Source organism: Haliotis cracherodii, unplaced genomic scaffold (genome assembly GCF_022045235.1).
Source record: "Haliotis cracherodii isolate W230 unplaced genomic scaffold, xgHalCrac1.p SCAF_9, whole genome shotgun sequence".
Taxonomy (NCBI): Eukaryota; Metazoa; Mollusca; class Gastropoda; order Lepetellida; family Haliotidae; genus Haliotis; species Haliotis cracherodii.
This window is the reverse complement of record NW_027266343.1, coordinates 37,685,176-37,706,940: the sequence shown is the minus strand read 5'-3', so window position 1 is coordinate 37,706,940 and position 21,765 is coordinate 37,685,176. Positions and strand designations below refer to the sequence as shown.

General features: G+C 37.9%; 1 protein-coding gene across 8 annotated transcripts in view; it reads right to left on the bottom strand.

Moving 5' to 3' along the window:
* The window catches only part of LOC139452206 (nucleolysin TIAR-like), a 218,281-nt gene that overhangs the window by 34,115 nt on the left and 162,401 nt on the right, over window positions 1–21,765 (bottom strand). For all 8 annotated transcript variants that reach the window (XM_071233588.1, XM_071233591.1, XM_071233589.1 and 5 more), the window contains one exon: window positions 5,437–5,512. In XM_071233588.1, the coding sequence (XP_071089689.1) occupies window positions 5,437–5,512 (76 nt within the window). The remainder of the gene's footprint in view (window positions 1–5,436; window positions 5,513–21,765) is intronic.

Sequence of the window (21,765 nt, the reverse complement as noted above, 5' to 3'; positions counted from 1 at the left end):
CAACATGAAAACCAGCAGGATAAAATGAATTATTCAACCATTTTCTGAAGTCCCAAAGAGAAAACTCTCTTGCAGAAAAAAAACAACACTTTGACTTGCTGATAATCAGTCGGAACAAAAACTCAAGGGACATTTCGCCTGAGTCATTTTGTACAAAGAGAAATCTATTACATGTTCTCTATTGGAGAACTTCAAAGGCCATTTTCTACCCCTGCCTTCCATTCTGTGAGCTTTTTCACTTTCTTGCTGCCAATGTAAGTTGATTAGAGACCTATTACATTTTTTTAAAAACATATAAAGAGAGCATTTATGCAAATTTGGATCTCTCCTCAATGTTACTGAGAGTGAATTTGAACAAAACTGTTTAAATAAATATCAGAAAACATTGACATGATATCAGAACATTGGGCATGGACAGTGTAGCATAATGGACATTAATCTTGGTGCTTCTGTTATGACGTTTGATAAATGTAAGACCTAAATGAAAGTTACATTTTAGTTGAACGGTAATCATTCATGGTGACTGCTTTGTCATTTAAAGTCACACTGCCCATTTTGTTACAAAGAATCAAACACATCTGTCAATATTTGATTCTCTTAAAAAAATGAAGATAAAATTTCAGAGATTTCATGTATATCTGAGTGCGTCAGTAAAGGGGATTGTACGTCATAGTCCGTGAATTTTCAGCTTTATCAGACCATCATGTGCATTAACTTCAGCGAGATAAAAAAATAATATATGTATGTCGCGTCAGCAATTTTTCAACTTCATGAAAGTAACCACAATATTTCATTCATAATTGTTCGGCGCAGTAGAGCAGAGGATTTATCTTAAATGGACTATCATAAATATATCATCTTTAATCAGTCTTCCCCAAAGAAGACAAACAAAAACAATATTCATGGATTTAAACGAAAATCACTGGGGTTTTTCAAAAGTGACAAAGACGGACACTTTATTTCATCCAAAATAAATGACATGGAATATTTTAGTTTTTAAATTTGAAAATGATATAACAAAACTTACAACTTATTTTGGAAACTTTTTACAGCTATTGAAATAGGACCATCAATCTTATCCTTGACAACCCTCTTCCAACAACAGCAAGTGAAATACAAGATATTGGATTTCATCCCACTGACTACAATGTGTTTGTCAGTCCATTTGTTATTGCTGAAAACGTGTAGCTTCATCTCACTACCCCTAATGCAATTGGGACAATATTAAGTGAAAGCGTGACCCTAAGTAGATCTTTACGTTCAGAAATACTGGCTTTTCGTGAGCGGTTTAACAAAGCATGGAGCACTGTTGCCTTAATTTGGAACAAACATGAAAGAAAGATATTTGGTGAGAAAAGGGGCGTCTAGGCAGCCATTACTTTCACAATAAAATGACCTGTGTATTACATGGTTTCTCTATATTCAATCCCTCAAAGCCCGTTTGCAGTTCTATCAAGTCCACAATGACACTGAAACATGCACACTTAAGCACGTGCCACTATTGTTTAAGTAGGGACAGAACCAAATGAGGGTGATTGCACTGGGTCCATTAATGGCCAATGAAGAAGAATACAAAGATCATTTTGTTACCAAAGTGACTCCATTGTCATTATCTATCTCACTTTGCCTCTGATAATCTCAGACATGTCAATATTTGTATTTACTTAGGTATTGAATGAATGATAATATTGTGCCGAAATATTGCCATTTGCATTTTTTACCTAATATACTGATATTGTTTGATAACAAAACAGAATACTGTTTACACAAATTTATACCCTGTAAGATATTAATTTATTACTATTAATAAAATGATGACAATGAGAGATTATTTAATGGTTAATAAAGAGACCTTTGAATCTCAACCTGGTATAAAATATAAATGTTTTTAGTTTGATATTAATCCATTCTGTGAACAAATGACCTTACTTTAAGCACAGAAAAATCAATATAAAGTGGTTCAATATTACATGCAAAGACATTAATACTAAAGAAATGTTCATTTTCGCTATCGTCTAGTAAGCTGAAGTGTGTGTTATCTGCCTATGAACCTGATGCAAATATCTACATAGTGATGATGAATCTATCATCAATCTATCTTACAACTGTTGAGTCGGTTGCTAGGCAAAACATCAATCGTGGCAAAGCTAATGATGGAACGAAATACAAACACCAAGAGCATGGGTATAGGCTGTCGGTGAAACAAGGAAGAGAAATATTGTTACTTAGGTCATAAATTGTTTTGCGTCTATGTTAACCTGCGGATCAACAAAACTTGGGTGAGAGAGTGTGACTGTAGAGATTGTGAGTGTGAGTGTAGAGAGTGTGACTGGGTGCAACGTACCTATGTTAGAAGAGACCCGCAAGGATTCCAGGCAAGAATATGGTACCCCACCAACACATGCCTATCATAGGAGACTAAACGAATCAAATGGTCTGGTTCAGTGACTTTGTTGATTGCATATCAATTGTGTGGATCGATGCTAGTGTTATCACTGGATTGTCTGACAGATTGCCGTCTTACAGCCAGAATATTTGAGTGTAATTTTGGAATTGGTACCGATTTCTTGCAGATTTGGTTCCTAATATCAGCCTCTGAGAAGGTCTAGATACTGGTGGAGTCTCAATTCAATTTCACTTTGGAATAAATTGTGCTGTACCTTTACCCATGAAGAAATATACCGGTATATCAAAATCAATGGACTGAAGCAGGGTCTGAAACATCTCAATTTATCCACTATACTTTATGATGATGATGATGATGATGATGATGATGATGAATCTAAATATATCTAAATATATATACATATACACATGTATCTATAGATTTTTGAACATTTTTCAAATTTTATCATTTTTCTACTACAAATTGATTCTTTTACCAGTATGAATATTTGTCAAGGCTATTGGTCAAGTACTATTTTCTAACTCAGAAGTACTCCTGCGCAAAGGTCAAAACAAAATCTTGTTGATAAAATTGGGATGAAAACAAAATCATAAATGCTGATGTCAAATTCCTTGGAGCAATCCACAAATCCAGGAATAAAGAATTATCTCCTGAAAGAGATTGGTAGGCCACATTTCAATACTCCAACGGCAAATACATCATGCCATGAATTGACCGATTTGGAACCCATTGGCGTATAAAAAGGCTTCTCCAATGATCTACAACCCTGATGGGAAAATTGATGTAAATATGGTAGCCATTGTTGTAAAGCGAGTTGTAATAGCAATAGTTGTGTGTGTACAACTCCGCTGAACAAAGCCACCATGACCTAGCAGGCTCATTAAGAGGTCATCGGTCGCCACAATGTCTGCAAATATCCAGCATGAAATCCATAGCTTAGCTTAACCTGCCGATATTTCTCTAATGATTGGGAAGAACTTGGGACTCCATGATCACAGAAGTTCCCTGACAACTGGGCCTTCCTTGATGAATTCTTACCGGGCTACATAAGACGCAGATCAAGGGCAGGATGAGATGCATTCGCACATCAGACAAATTTCCTGAATATATCTATGGCATATATACTGATGGAAATGAAAGAGGGAATACTTCGCTTTAGACACAGTAAAATGATATGCTATCATGGGTTGCCAGCCTTGTCTACCAAATACGTGCTGGAAACGATGCACACAAACACATCTCAACATCTAATTCTGACGTGTTGAATTTGTATGCACACTTTTTCAAATTTACTGACAGTCAAGCTTATTTCCCTATATGTTTCATTGTTCCCTTAATCGTTTCCATCAGCATATTACAATGGCATATGGCCATGGCCAGGCTACCACAAGCAAATCAAATATTTAAGAAGTAAGATATATTATTTATTTTATTTGTTCATTATCTAATCAGGACCAGACAATCCAATGATTGATATTATGGGCAACAGTCCACGCTGAGGTACGATGACAACCTTTCAACAATGTCATCGAGCCTGACCACACAACCAATTTGGTCACCTCTTACGGTCAGTACAGGGTGCTGTGGCCCAACTCTAACATGTACACCAAAGAAATCATTCAACATGTGCATTTCTGTCACAAATGCAGCGTTAGAAATTGGCACTAGTCCTGTAGTCCTGCCAAACTGGCGAATAGTTAAGGTATCATAAGGAAGACCCTTGAAGATCCGGTGTAAAGTAGGTCTTCAGCAACCCATGCTTGCCGCATGTCATTGATCCCAATGGCGTGGATTGATGCTCATGATATCAATCTCTGGATTGTCTGGTCCAGACTCGATCATTTACAGACTGCCGGCACATAGCTGGAATATTGCTGAGTGCGGCGTAAAACAACAAACCAAATAAACTTGTAGAAAATTGCCATTTTTAAGGGTTTTGCTATATGTTATCATTATAAGGCCTAATGGACTAAAAGTGTTTTTTTTCTACTGCTGAAATGCCAACAATCTGCCAATGACCATCATCTTCAACTAAAGGTTTGATCTAGACATTATATAGTCACGTGACAAACGAAAACAAGATTGTAGAAGCATTGGGTACTTGGTGACCTATTTTTGTGCCCACAACCTAAGCGGCTGTCCGAACTGTAAAGGTTCACGATGACTTCTACGTAATGAATCTTCATCACCCCAGTCAGGGATTACACTGGCTTACATCTGCACACAGCCCCTGGTCTGGGGCCCAGGGAGGATTACACTGATGCAGGGACACATCCCAGCTGGCTTCCAAATCCTAGGAAATAGGTGGAGGGGAGGTGGAATGGGGCTTAATGTCTTGTTCAAGTTTATTGCACCCTTACATAGCAACAAGCACGCACAGATGTATGTGTCTATGTATTTGTATGTGGCTGCTTGTACTAGTCTGGACTAGTGCTGGATTCATAATGCTAGCGCACTGAGATTCCATGCCATAGTTTGTGATATAAAGAGAATCTCACCCGAGCGTCTTTTGATATCAAATACATCAACACAAGTTAATAAAAGTGGAAAAATTCCAAGGCTTGCTGAGGATTTTTGCCACTTTTATCAACGAGTTTGATATATTTGATATCCAAAATACCCGAGGGTGAGATTTTATTTATCATCCAATATCATTCTTCCAACATTAGTGATGTCATTTGATTGTGACATCATGGTAACCAATGGTCTGCAAAGCATTGTGATGTAATTTCATTGCAGCGATATCTACAGTGTAGATATCACTTGATCTCATCCAAGCAATATCTCCTGTGGGAGCCAGTTTTGGATGATAAATATCCCATACAGACTCTGTGCCGACCAGTTCTTGTTTTAGCCCCTTAATGCCGAGCTCCAGGCAGGGTTTCAAGTACCATCTTTTAACAACTTTTGGTATGTCACGGCTGGGAACCAAACCCTGACATTCCGCTCTATCCACACTACACCATGGAGATGGTCTTGAAATAGGTGGAATCTCATCATCCTTGACATAGGGAGTAAAATGTACTTACCACTTTGTTTACGAATGAGACGAAGCCATAGCCTTTGGATTTCATAGTTTGTGGGTCTCTGATGATCTTGCAATCTCTGAAAGACAAAAAAGGATAAAACGTTTTTTCATGTGCTACTTTTCCATGCGGTAGAAACATGTAAAAAGACAATTTCATCAAGGAATGATACACTGCTTCAACAACTATGGAAACTTCCTGTCATATTCCCTATCCTGTCCTTATAGGTCACATCAGTTTCATAATCCCTTTACTAGTGTGGGTTACCCAACGTTCCCTTATTCAAGATGGGATAAATTCATTTATGGACTATACTACATCTTTATTCTCCACATTTCGTATTTTGACACTTTCCCCAAATTATCATCAGGATAAATGATGATTTACTTGTTCTCTTTTCCTGGATTTGATGATGAGAAGACAACCTTTACCTCTGTAGGGCATGTTTGCATGAGCAGTTTGCACACACTGTAGACTTATTGGAATTTTACCATAACTTTTTCAACTTCAGCCACAAAAAATTATCATATTTGACAGTAAATCTTTTGGAATTATGTAGTGCCGTCAAATTTGACCATTACTAATGACACCTCAACTCTCAGTAGAGATTGACATTACCAGAAACATTCAATCTTGGTACAATAATCTAATTGATACAACCTTTTTCTGCTTCAACATGTGAAATAGACTGTGAATACAGAACAATATTTGCTCTAAACAACATTTAAATTGGATTTTATTTCAAGGATAAGGCACTACACTTTTTCAAACCTACATTTAGAACATTCTCCCAAATAAATTTACCATCCAATTTTCTTTCACCAAATCATAAATCATGGCTCCTTCACTTCTTGCTGTGACGTGGGAAAAGCCGTTTAATGCGGATTTTCACGATTATTTCTAGCATCCATGCACCCTCATAATTCATATCTAATATCCGACATTTTGGGAAATCATCTAAAACTAATTGACAAAGGAATAAATAATTATGCTCAAGAACAAGCTGCCTTTTGAGGAACTTATCACCCCGGCATCAGCTCCATAAATAAGAGTTGGAGTTGACCATGTATTGATTGATCTCTAAAGACCAAGGAATGCATGTGTAGGCTCCCCACACAAGCATATCATCCACCAGTGATAATATCAACATTTCAACAACATCATATCAGAGAAAATCTCACAACACATGGCCAGCTTGGTTTCAGGTAATAATGTGTAATTTCGGGCTCCGATGTCTATCATGGGGCTGTAGGCAGTTCTAATACAATGTAGATAGCGGGTTAATTGGAATAAGACCAGATTTCCATGAGAAAGTAGGGTCGACAGGGAAATGACTTATATCTGGTTGTCATGCCATGATAAGGACCTAGCATTCCTTCGATAATTAAGTTACAAGAACAGCCAAAGTGGAAGTGAACACCCAGTGATGACATTTGTAGTTATGTTGGCTGAAATATCATAACCTCGGGTGGGTATTAACACTAACGGGATATTTGTGTTCACCATTTTGAAAATAGAGGAAGGGGGTATACATAAAAAAGTAGGACAATCATGTAGCTGAGTGGCCTCATGCTGTTTTAGTCTTTATTTTGAGATTTAATCCTGATAGCTAAACAGCAGGGCATTTGGTAATCCATGGGATCAGTTTGATGTGAACGTTCTTCCATTTTCTTACGTTTTCTAAACACCAAGTATCACCCACAGGAGCAATTACGAAAAAAAGAAATTCAACTGGTTTCTATTTTAGTCTGGTTCTCTCATCAAGGAAATAACACTGGCATGAAATTTAACAACAATCTTTTTCAAAGCCATTTTTTAGAAACATAATTTCTTAATTCAACCATAAAAAAATTGTTTTTATACGGAAAGAAACAGCAAAAATGTTTTTTCATTGATCAGTAAATGAAATACAAACTGAGAGTCTGATGGCAATCAGCCCCAGATGCTTCTTCCACATAAGACCAACTCAAGTGAATCAGTTCCCCATCACAACAGATTGGGCGAATTGAAGAGTAATATTGATGCAATGGGAGACATCCTAACGTTTTTCGGAACCTACAATGAGGCGACGTGAACGGAAACATGTGAACACTGATGTGAGTTCTCCATGTTGACCATAAACACCCAACAATGGCCTGCCCGGCCTCGGCAGTAACCCACCACTTTACAACCACCTTTCAAGACGGGCGGAGTGTAAAGACAATTTGCAGGGGCCTAACCGAATCAAATATAAATAAAAAGAATTGTTCTAGAGCGAACTGCCATGGCAAGGAAGCATAATAGGATCAATCATACAAGGTTATGTCATATTTTCCCCTCCACTGTCACATGAAAAGGTTTCACCGAGCAACACTCGTCCAGAAGTGTAATGGAAACTTCTCAAAGACAGCACATCAACCCTGGCTTACAGACTGAGCCCCTGACAGCAGGCATTAATACCGGGAGATAATAAATGACGAAAACCGCTCAGCTTCGATTGGACTTTATGAAAGTGTGCTGTGTCTTATTTCGATATTTTTAGTGTAATTGCCAATATGAAAACTGCATAAATGGAATTGATGTTAAACTTTACAGCTCTGGCTCAGTTCTGTAATCAAATTTTTAACAATATTTCGCGAGTTATAAAGTAAATCTGAATGGCATTAGGTTAATTCAGAATATGATAAAATGTTGATAGATCGTCTTCCAAGTTTGTGGAGAGGAAAATACGGACCGCCATTCCTTCAGGTGATCTGTTCCTATTAGGCAGCATGTATCATGGGACTCAAAGCCCTCCAGTCTCGGGAACAAGACGTTCTATTGTTCAGGAATGTGGTGATTTGAGTCTGGTCTGTTCCTAATACACTGTGCTTGACTGTAAATGATTAAACACTGAAAGAATCGATAGTATGCTGAGGTTCCAAAATCTTGTTTTCAAATTGAAAGAAATAACAACGTGATCATCATCTTCTCAAGCATCCAAAATCCTCTTGGGGTCTGGTGATGCCAGGCTTGGCTCACTATGGGAGTATTGATTTTGGACTGGGTTGAGTGAGTGAGTGAGTGAGTTGGATTTAGTGCCGATTTGTACAAGGATTGTTCATACACCAGGGTGACTCAAGTGAGAGTTGGGTCCAATCCTGCTTGGAACAGTATTTCAGTGATATCACTGCATGATAGTTTAATGTGGGAGTTAAGCCCAAAGCAGTGCAGGTCTTTGATGTTTATGAGCACAAATGTGTTGTCGACAAACCAAGAATCATATTCAAGGCAAATTTGGGATTTGATATGACTTAGGAAGGCATCTGTATTGTGATTTGCAGCAGTGATGACTGGTCCACCTGTGACCCTTGTGCTACCATTCACATAGCATACAGATGGAGCCGATAGTGTCTAGATGATGAGTGCACCCATTAACCTTTGCGCATGCTTCTGGAAGGAGGGAGGGAGGGAAGGAGGGAGGTTCCATACCCTTTGCACGTTTGGGACACAGGGAGGGGCACATTGTACCCACATGGGGCTTCAAACTCTGTTTTCAGTCTGATAAGGGAATGCTTTAATAGCAGGCTGCTTGAGAGACAAATGGTTGCTAACAGAATATGAAAATCACCAAGATGGTGGGATAATGATTTGGAACAAGATATAAGCTGACTGATAGGCAAATTTGTGTGAAAATAGACAACTTATTCTCCTTCTGGTCATATCTTTATTAAACCAAATTTTATGCTACAGGACTATGGCTTACTGGTGAAGACTCCTTTCAAATAAAGATAGACCTGTCTCCATGGTCTGGTGGCCATTCCTCGTCTTGATCTAGACACTGAAATTAGTGCCCTGATGAATCTGAAATGCTGTCGCTTTGATAAGGGTAACTTGATCGCTCTCAATCATCATATTGCACCGCCGAGGAGTAAACTTTGGTTAACCATACAAAGGAGTCATGATACGAAATGTATGTTCTGGAATAAACTGAGCAAATTTTTACGACCAGAAACACACTGATATAATTTTTCTTTACAAGTCCCTTTTTGATGATTGTTACTGCAAGTCACCATCAATACATTATCGTTGACGGAAAAATGGTTGATGAGTTGTGTTCATAGTTCAGTAAGTACCAATTTATGAAATGACATGAATTGTTCAGCTGAATATTGCTTGTGGGGACGGAGAGCTCTGGGGTGAAAGCATTCTTCATGCCAAGCACCCACGATCACAGGTCTCTTGCATTCAAAGAGTAGCAGCTCAGCAGAGCAAAGTGTGGCACCTTAGATAGTTCGGCAACCCTTGAGCCCCCAAAACATTTCTTCGTTGTTTAACGCTGCACTCCCCAATATTCCAGTTATATGGTGGCGGTCGGTAAATTCTAACCCAGATCTTCACTGGGTCCCAGTAATATAATGATGGGCCTGAGCACAGCTGTACACTCAGTAAGTGCAGTAGGAGTCCCTTCTGAGAATAGCACTCCAACCCACAGCCTCCAGCGTACCACACATGATTCACCACAAAGTCCAACAGCCGAGCAGCGAGCAACTATCCTTGAAACAACTGCCAACTACTTTCCATGACAAGAAACACTATCCAAACTTTTTGTCATCAAGGAATACAAATGTGAATACTTCATGAGTTTTGTTCCAATAAACCCCAAAGATTCAATCTGCAGTTGTTGCCCCATGGTTAGGCAATATTGAGATGAAATATTCATCACAATTCGCCAACGCATCCTGCTGTAAAACAACCTAACATCAAAAGAGTATTCAGTGATTACATATACTTTTTCCAGCTGTTACTAGCGGAACAATAGCCCTGCTTGTATTGTCTCATGAATAAGGGCAGGACAATAACACACTCCACCATCCATCATCAAATTCCCATCTTCTTTTGTTTTTATTTCCTTTTCCTAGTTTTGGTTCCAGAATCTACACCTCGTGAAAAAAGCTGTCAAGATGGGGTCCCCAGTGGATTGTCCTTTCTCGGCGTAATGCCTACTGCACGAGCAGCAAGATACAAAAGCTTGTTCATGTTACTTAAAAATGACCACTATTTGAAATTAACTTTTACTTTTCTGCACTTGCTTCAAAAGAGCCACAAGTAATGATAACAAAAATGACTTACAATGGCAAGAAAACAAGGGTGAAAGAACATCATCAAACAGATAGATTTTGTAAATGTGATGAATAAGACTGTTATACATATAACAACAGTTTATCAATGATACATAACCAGCAGTACATCTTCTAAACCCTTATCCCCAGTTGTCTAAGGCGCGACAATTCTCTGTGCAGAGTTAAGTTCCTTGGGAATGCCAGAAACCTATAACTGTGGGTTTAACGCCTGGTTCGCCCAAAATATGTTTCTCGGTTTGTCAGCACCAAACCCCTGCTTGTGTGTTTCACCGAAGTGGTAAACGTCTGAGACCTGCATCACTTCAGGTTTTCCTCCCACGTTAAGCTGACATGCCCTGATTTAACTGGAATAGTGTTAGAAGCAGCATTAAACCCAACTCACTCACTCACTCTCAACCCTTTTTGTCCATGCCTTGATCCAAATAAAACAAAGCATTGAACCTTTGAAGATTCAAGCATTATTACCTTTTGGAAAAGAATGCTACAGCCACACAAGTTCCTTCTCCTTGAGGGCATTGATGTATTCAAGCGGATATTGTGGGATCAGTGAGACTGTAGTGGATAATAAACGACTGAACTTATTACAGGGATAATCTAACACATTTTTTGTTTGTTTGTTTTTGAACACCACACTCAGCAATATTCCAGCTATATAACGGTGGTCTGTAAATAATCAAGTCAGGACCAGACAATCCAGTGATTGACATCAAGAGGATCGATCCATGCAATTTGGATACGATGACATGCATCAACCAAGACAGGGAGCCTGACCACCCAAACCCGTTAGTCGCCTCTAACATCAAGCAGTTGCCTTTTATGGCAAGCATGCTTGCTGAAGATCTATTCTAACCGGGATCTTCATGGGTAATCTGTTCTGTCATTCTATTTAAATGTACACATGACATCATGAGAATCAGTTTTGTGTACCAAAGAAGAATAATAAATATCCGCATCAAAAGTGGAGAAGAGTGAGTGAGTTTGGTTTAACTCCACTTTTAACAATATTCCAGTTATATCGCGACGTGTCAGCTTAATGTGGGAGGAAAGCCCGAAGTGATGCAGGTCTCAGACGTTTACCACTTTGGTGAAACCCACGAGCACGAGTATGGTGCTGACAAACCTAGAAACATAATTGGGGCGAACCGGGATTCGAACCCACAATCATAGCTTTCTGGCATGCTCAAGGGACGCAACTCTGCACAGTGAATTGCGGCGCCTTAGACAACTGGGCCACCCGTGCCCCCTAAAAGTGGAGAAGAATATTTCCTGAATCCATATTACACCAGTAGATATGGAACAACTTTTTCATAATCTCACTTTTCATTTTTCTGTTATGAATTTCCAAGTAATAATTTTCAATAAAAACAGCAATAACTTAGCATTACTTCACAAATGGATAAATACTCATGACCGAGAAACGTTTGCCAATAGAAAGCCTCTAGGACAACCAACAGCCAAATATGCAGTTTTGCTGTATCTTATCAAATATTCATACGGAACTGACAGCTGGTTCCATTTATTAGAGATGGCTTCTGGATGCATCTATATTCATTTCCCACAAGAAATCAAGTAAATTTCATTTCATATTGCTAAATGATGTGTACATATTTCAGCTTCCCGATGGACCTGCCTCTATCCACTCAAATAACATTGGGACAAAAACACAACACGTTTTCCTCTTTCATACGGTATTGAAAATGCTCGACACCAAATGACAAGTGTGATATTGCTTCCAAATGGTCACAACATATTTGGGATCTAAGCACACTGGCTCATATGTCAAGAAAAATGTGTTTTCTTTGTGTACAGTTTTGTATGAACAAGATGTTTTTTATCAACTGGGAACATGACGAATGTTATTTTAATTGTTACTACAATCACATCAAATTACTGTTTACTTTCATCTGATAACGCTTCAAAGCTGTCTTGTCTAAGAATCTCATGCAAAACTGATCACAACTAGTCATTTTTATCGCCAAAAAAATCCAATTTCCTTGGACAAGTAAGGCAAAAATACCCCTTTGGAAATTCATTTGATTAAATCCTTCAAATTATGGCTCAATCGAAAAAGTATCTGCCATGACTTGCCATGGTTTTATGAAGTGTAGAGACTCCTGTGTGCCAAGGCTGACAAACACGATCACTGGCCTAACTCTTTTTTAACTTGTCAGCCACCATTGTCCCAATACACCAGACCACAAAAACAGGAGACATATAAAATGCAAGCCATCAATACAACCAAAACCATTTCTTTAAAGATACGATACCATATTGAATGGTAGGAGATTACTTTTTCCTGTTTCGTTCATGTTGCTCGATTAAAATATTTTTTTCCAATCATATTCACTGCTCCCTCACAGACTCGTAGCAAATTTGATAACATCAGCCATACTCTATCGATGAAAGAGCTGAAACTCACACTCGTGCATATCAATCATTCATACATGAAATAAAATATGATTTTCACACTGTTTTATCGTCAGCTATTCATCTCGACCAAGAATATGGAGCCAACTCAAATTTGCAACAATCAGTTGTTGGAAGGGGTCGAAATCAACCATTCCTTTAGGTTCAATGACAAGGCAGCACAAGACAAATTTTATAGATTGAGGACTGCAAACCTGTATGAAATGAAGAAGACATCACTCAGGCCTGCTTTTGTTCATTGCTTTTTGTAAATAATTCGAAACCATTCGGCTACTTAAACTTAATTAAATTTGGCCAAAAACTAAAAATGATCTATGCATACATTTTTTAAGTTTGAACTGATCCTCTTTCAAAATGTGTCACTTAAAGGAACAATTTGTTGTAATGAAATTCCTTACACTTTCAAAGGAAAAATATTGGAAGTTAACGATAATAATTTTCTTGTATTGCGTGTAGAAACTTCTGCGCAAAGTGCACAAACTTGCTCTAAAAACTGAAAGGAATAACAAAAACCACACCAGAAAATCATCTCGTCAATTCAGAATTTCTAAGTATAGCACAAGTACGCTGAAGCTATGTATGCCTGTAGTACTTCTGAACTGCTGCATGGTGCATCAATATCATTAATAAACCTTTGAAAGGCAAGTTTATCTTGTTTTTGTAAATAACTCTTAAAACCAGGACTTTTCAACACATTTTCACATAAACCAGAGCTGAATAAGCCATTCATAAGTCATTTTATTTGATACATTTCTTACAGATTCTCTAAACTACTGCCGGTTTTCTGAATAATTGCAAGGATTTATCATAAACCATACTTTAGTTTAGAATGATTAAGAAGAGACATTCTTTGTATTGTCTCCTGGCTCTTAGACTCTGTGATCTTTCAGATGGATTAGCTTTGTAATATGATCAGTGCAAGGGAGAAAACAAGTCTAAAAATTTGAACAAGAGGAAGAAGTAATTTTGAAGGCGTGTGCCATGTTCAGCAAAACTGAAACAACAGAGTGTTGGAAATCACATGTCTTGTGTGACAAGCGATTGAACTAACTATAGGGTAACCGACCAAAAGGAAGATACAATCTCAAATCTCACAAGTGATCCTGTTTCAATGAATTTATATATATAGCAATATGGCAATTCATTGAAACCACAAACTTCAAAGGAGAAAGGGGCTGGCACTTGTCAGTCAAGAATCTGACAAATTCCCTGTCTAAGTGTTCTCTTGCCTAGTGCCAGATCTGCAGCTGGTTAGTATCTGAGAAGACTCAATAAAAATATCATCTAAGTCTACTGCTACCAAACACTCCGTTTTCATCCTCTTGCTCGCTACTTTTTGTCTTCAGGAACATAATGACAGTACTTAGCTTGTCAATCACAGACATACTTGCAAAGACATCATCCCTTTTATTCCAACCTCTTCGATGGGTTGTTTTCTACTGGGTCGTAAGTTCAGATTTCATCCTGTAGCAAGAACTCATTTGCTTTGGATGCCAGCTGCTGAACTGGCAAAGGATCAAAATATCATTGCTTTACCAGAAAGTGAAGTGAGTGAGTGAACCATGTTTCTTGCCATTTTCAGAAATGTATGGACATTAAAATAATTTGAAAAGGAATGTATTAACCGTTTGTACTGTATGTGGAGTGAGTGGTAGTCCTGCATCAGCACCAGCTGTATGTAACAGAGGCCAGTGATTGCTGTGTTTTAACAATTGTAGCTCAACATAGGAAAGTTTAAGAGTTATCCCCCTTGCCCATCTTTCACCCAGTACCCTTAAACCTCATCTTTAATTGGGAATCCAATTCACCGATCTCTCCCTTTAAATGTGTTGTCATTGGGACATCTTAAACCCACTTCACAGATCTATCCCTTTAAACATGTGATCATTGGGACATTTGAAACCCACTTCACAGGTCAACCCCCCTTCAAATGTGTGATCGTTGGAACATCTAAAACCCACTTCACAGGTCTATCCCTTTAAGTATGTGATCATTGGGACATTTGAAAACCCACTTCATAGGTCTATTCCCTAAAAATATGTGACTGACATCTAAAACCCATTTCACAGGTCTATCCCTTTAAATGTGTGATCACTGGGGCATTTGAAAACCCACTTCATAGGTCTATTCCCTAAAAATATGTGACTGGGACATCTAAAACCCACTTCACAGGTCTATCCCTTTAAGTATGTAATCATTGGGGCAATTGAAAACCCACTTCATAGGTCTATTCTCTAAAAATATGCGACTGGGACATCTAAAACCCACTTCACAGGTCTATCCCTTTCAGTATGTGATCATTGGGGCATTTGAAAACCCACTTCATAGGTCTATTCCCTAAAAATATGTGACTGGGACATCTAAAACCCACTTCACTGGTCTATCCCTTTAAGTATGTGATCATTGGGGCATTTGAAAACCCACTTCATAGGTCTATTCCCTAAAAATATGTGACTGACATCTAAAACCCACTTCACAGGTCTATCCCTTTAAGTATGTGATCATTGGGGCATTTGAAAACCCACTTCATAGGTCTATTCCCTAAAAATATGTGACTGACATCTAAAACCCACTTCACAGGTCTATCCCTTTAAATGTGTGATCACTGGGACATCTAAAACCCAATTCACAGGTCTGTGAAATAAGTGATAATCAAATTTAAGGGCAGGCAAAACAATGGTTGATTGTGTGAGCAAACCATCAATGACAAGTATAGGCATTAGGTATTATACTGCAGCCCAAGAATCCTTGGGGGTGGAGGAGTGGTGAAGACTATTTTGCAAATATATCTTCATCCACCATCTGAACAAACCCAAACACTGTTTAACATGAACTATCACAGGTATTGTAAAACTGACTTTGCAAAATAGTAAACTTAAGACATAGATTAAGGTTTTCTACAATATTTCAACCAAAAGCTACTGACACTGATATCAACAATGCATCACAATTTACTGAGAAAGTGAATCCATTCAAAGCATGGTGACCTTGTATATTCAACTTGGAGAATACCAACCTTTAACGAAACCATTTAGTTGTCAATATAGAAACAATTAAAATACATGACACATACAAGTTTTTCTTTTCAAAAACAATCAAAAAGTGATAAAATGAAATGTGTTAGTAATCTTAAATATTGAAATATTAAAGAAAACATGCTGACTTGTCTGAAGATAGTGACAACATTGATTGGAAAGAGTAGATATTAATATGACCCAGTAAAAGAAATGTCCTCTTGATAAACCTACACATGGTCTAAAGTCAATGTCCCCTTCAGTTTCATGGAAAATTGTTTAGATCTACCAAATATAAATAAACACAAAAGAATGAGTGAGTGACTATGGTTTTACCCTATTTTAAGCAATACTGCTTTTCAAGCAATATCATGGCAGGGGACACCAGAAACAGGCTTCACACATTGTACCCATATGGGGAATTGAACCTGGGCCTTCGGCATGACGAGCGAATGCTTTAACCACTAGGCTACTCAACCGCCCGTTAATAGAAAGAGCATAATATATCAAATTTGAAATGTCAACTGTGATACAAAAAGTATTTTGATTTAGTCAAACATAATCTACCCAAATAGAATAAAAAAAGAAGTAAAATATATATGCAATTTAAGTTGAGTGTTAAATTTGAGCAAAGTAGGATTTTGGCAATGCAAATACTTAAAAAAAATAAAATATGAAAAAATGACAAATTGCTAAAAAAAATGTTAGTAGAAACAAGACTATTCACAGGACAAGTTCATCCTGATTTTATATTGCATCAATCGTCTGACACTGAAGGCACTCAAAAACAAATTTGAATTCGACACACGGAGGTTGGCAAGCACTCTCGCAGCATGCTGTGCCGCAACGTAAGTGGTCCTTCACAAGACAAGGCGACTTCATCTACCATGAGGGAATATTGAGGTTCGACTGGCCTTTGTGCTTCCGGAACCCGCATCATATTGCCAAGAAAAATATGACCAAATCATGCAACAATGTCTCCGAGGAACTTATCAGCCATTCTGAACTGTAAGCTATGTGTGTGAAAAAGAGGTGGCGATCAGTAAAAACACTGCATCACGTTAGGGATGGGAAGTCATTTCTATCAATGCTGGTTATTCAAAGACCCCCATGGGAAGAATTACCCAAATTTGTTTCTTCTCTCGCTCATGATTCTGACAAGTCTGATGTCAGCATCGAGGCTTGATGTGTTTTATGCTGACGAACAAAATGGACTCAATGGACGAAACCTGACACACTCTCTACATCCTGTTTCACCTCTATCAGTAGGTTATTCGTGAAATCTTAAGGTGAACTGTTTTTCCAAGGATAGTTTCTTTTGTTAAGAGGCCTGAACTTATGGCCTATTTGCACAACTTCAAGTCACTTTTTGAACGGGTTGTGACAACTTTCAGTTTTAAAGGGTAACATAATGTCATTCCTTGACAATGAGTTATTTTTTATGTACGCGAAGTCGTACTTATATTGTTCCTGTTGGAGGCTGGTAATAAAAACTAGGAAAATATCAATAAACTTATACGTATTGTCTGTTCAGTTATGATATATCTACAGGCAAAATTCAGAATCCTTATGAAAAACAAAACTTTCCATTTCATTCCTACCAATCAGCAATCTCATCAGTCGACCAATTGATTATGACGGGAAAGAAGACGCATTCCATTTGCAATCGTTGCAGGAATATCTTGAACACAGAACACAGAACTCCACTGAGAATACCTTACGCCTACTACCAAGTTAGAAAGCAGTGTTGCAATTCCCACTGGCAATGGAAAAGAGTTGCAATAAAATTTTGACCTTCTTAGTAGCAATAATTACTAGATCTATAGATCTAAAGAAGAAAATTAAGAGAATTTGGTGTTTGTTAGTGACATAGAAAAAACATTCTTTCTTCAGTCTAAGTGAACACAGACTCAGCTCAATGTGTGAGGGTTGAACTGAATTAATGTATCTCATAATTACAGCCTCTCAAGTCTCTGAGCCAAGTCTTATGTATCAAAGTTTTACAAAATAAGAAGTGGAATGGCTGTCATTAAAAGCTCCCATCAGGATTTTTATTTTCCAGCAATCAAAACATAATAAAGTTTTATTCAAATATTCAGAATTGATTTCCAAATTTTAAGTTTTTCTTAATGTCAGCCATAAATATTCGGTAAAATAACAAAAAATAGGAAATTGGAAAAAAAGTAAACTTAAATGATGTATATACATTTTCAAAAAACACTAAAATTGAAAAGAGGAATAATAAAGAATATATGGAAAAAAGAAAAGGAGTGAAAGGCATACATGGCCGCGGGAACAAAGTAGCGCTTTTGGGGTTGGTAGTAGACAGGGCCAGTTCACGCTGGGGAAATCTGTTAAGTCAGGAAATAAACATTAACACCTCACTGAGAGTGAGTGAGTGAGTGAGAGTGAATTGGGTTGAAAGCCACTCTTAGCATTATTCCAGCCACATCACACAGCATGGGACACTAAAAATAGGCTTCAAACCCAGGTTATGGCATGAGGATTCAAAACTATAACGATCAGGCTATTCAACTGCCCTTATAAGAATCTCAGTCATTTGATGGTAAAACCTCAGGGTGTAATCTGTAGCTGCTAATACTTAGAGTTCCTTTACACTTTACCAACACTTGGTCAATTCCACCAAGTTGTCTTTGCTACGACAGTCGCAAGTCATAGCTGTGAGTTATGGCAGTCAAAGCAGGTGTTTGTGGAGCTGGGCCATGTGCAAAGAGTGTATTTTGTAAGTTGGCAGTAAATATATTATCAAAACAAGTTAAGGACCACCCGATTCTTTCATATTACCATATATACTACCGTATTCGACGTAATAAGCGCCCACGGCGATATTTACTAATACATTGGCTCGTGAACAATACCAATTAGCACCCCTTCCAATTGATCAACGTACACAACACTTATTTAATGCACTCGTGTGTTATATGCACCCTTAATTATGGGCAATTAAATTCTGGAAAAATGTATCTCTCGTATATAAATATTTCAGGCTGCCAGCATAAACCACAAAATGTATCTTTCAACTCTGTTTTTTCCCCACCAAAATAATATTCTAATAAGAGCCCCCTATTTCTAATTTTGAGAGCGCCCTGGGCACTTATTATTTCGAATACGGTATATTTGTCATAGCATCCTTAACTTTTCTTGAGTAACACATTAGAATGTGATTTTACAACTCTGATGCATGGGTCTCTCAGTACATCTCGTAATCTTAGGTTGATTTAATGCTGAAAGAACCAACTGGTAAGACATCTTGTATATGGGAACCTTTAACTCAGGCTTTAATTGAGTTTAATTGATTGTTGTTTAATGATGCAGTCAGCAATATTCTAGCTTTATTCCAATGCCTTTATCTAATGAAGAGTGGATGAGGCCAGCCAATCATTGAAAGCATGAGCATAGATCCACATCATCACGATGCCACAATAGTTAGAGAGCCTGACCACTGATCCAAGTTAGTCATAGGTTATTAGGGAACAACTGTACCCTAGAATCCACACATGGCTTCTGCATTGAGACAAAAAATAAATAAATAAAATATGCTCTTTAAAAAAACAACATAACTATCTTAATTTTGATAACTGCCAAGTTTGAAAATATCCCCATTTGAGAACCAAATGTTCATCCATTTTTTCATCCTAATATAACTATCTCACTTTTCCTAAAACAGAATTCATATCCTTTTGGTACAGCTAAGGCTAAATTCCCAATCAATACTTGGAACACATTGTATGTTCACCAAGACCATCCCTGAAACACCATAACAGTGTCATCGGTAATATACAGTAATATACAGTAACATACAGTAAAATTCAGCAAATCGATACATTCTGCTAAGGTGGGATATGTTATTTATACACTAACTGGGGCTGCTATTTGCTGTAATTTTGTCCCCGTTCAAGAAACGGACTCCAATGAAAAAAATAATTCATGAGAGGTTCTCGAAATATGAAAATAGTGCTGCCGACCAACATATGTGCACAGGGAACATTTACTTCCTTTGATGTACCCCATTATCTCTACACTGTGTCATGGACAGAGATTAACGGCAAGGAAATTGCTTAATGCTGGAGACAAGAGTTGGAGATGATTTGCCTCTGTGGGAAGACATGATCTGGTTACAGTATGTAGGACATCACCTTTGCCAGCCCAAGGTCATCATCATCTTGCAAGGTATCCCGACTCGTAACACGGGTGCTGCAACCACTTGAACTGTAAGCCCTACGCTCAGTGTATTTCTTGGTAATGTGCACATGCTTGGCTTAAATATTATCCTGATTACCAGTGGTCCCTTCCCCACTAAAAATCAATGGCAAGTCTATTTCCAGGAACATAGCGGAACCCCCCGAGAAAGTTTGGAGGATCGGCGCTCATCAGCTAAAAGCAAAGATCGCGCAAGTCTTGGGAATACATCGCATTCTCATCAAACTTTTATTTCCCTTGTGCTGAACTAGTCTACCGAGTGGTCTGAAATTATGACACCCTGGGCACCGAAATTGATTATGCTCGGACTACAATTAAATCCACACAAAAGAACAAACTCATGTCACTTGTTGCCAACTCCCTGGTCTATGGAAAAGGTATCTGCAATTTTGGTCATAATCGAGCTTTGGGATCTCGAAAAACATCCTTTAAGTCTCAAGGGAACGATCAGGAATAATTTTCATTTTATTTGCAGCAATTTCTAAGAGAATTATAAAGTGCGATTTTCAGGATAAATGACCCCTGCCTTTAGAGCTCTTAATGTCTATTATATAGACTCCCCTTTCTATCAACTTTAATTAAATTTCCTGCAAACTTGTGTGTGACAAAGACTAGTGGTAGTCACAAGGTGCATGGGAGTCTTATGGAACAATTCCTTCCTTTCAGACACAGTAATTTGGTCTTCACCTTTGCAATACATGCTGTACTTGATAATGAAGTCATACGGGATATACTAATGGCCCCATGGGTAAAGTGTTTGCTCGTCACACCGAAGGCAGGGTTCAGCTCCCAAAATAGGTTCAATGTTTGAAGACTAATCAAAGTGGATAATAATGATAGCGATGTCAAACCTCACTAACTAGTAATAATGGGAGGTCCCCCAATATCCCCAAATTTTCTTGTTTGAATCTCTGAGGATTGATCTTGTTTAATGTATATTCTTTCATGGATTCCTAAGTATACATGTTCAAGATAGGAAATTATGGCAAAATCTAGCAACTTCAATGACATAAATGCCACAAAGAGTCAGTGAGTATGGTTTTCCACCGCTTTTAGCAATATTCCAGCAATATCACGGCAGGGGACACCAGAAATGGGCTTCACACATTGTACCCATGTCGGGAATCCCACAAAGAAGCATAATGTGATTATGAGATGTTTGCCTCATCTTATAAATCTGTACAGTATTTAGTGTATATTAGTCAACAGAATCATTTTTCTGGTCCTCAATATTTGGCTTATCTACGGGTATATACAGACAGTATACTGAACTTTTGAAGAAAATTTCAAGTGTTCTGCAAAGCTACAACTATAGCTGGAAACTATAAATTCTAAATAGTCTATAACTTCAGTTTTGTAATTTTGGTATTCAGAAGCACAACCTACTTAAAATAGGTAGGTAGTCTTCAATAAGTGCCCATAAATATCAGGTGGGAATTCCGGGTTTAAATTGGTCCCAAGCAACCTATGCTTGTTGTAAAATGCAACTTAATGGATTGGATGGTCAGGTTTGGTGACTGTGTTATATCTAGACAATGTGGAACATGCTCATAATATCAATCCCTGGT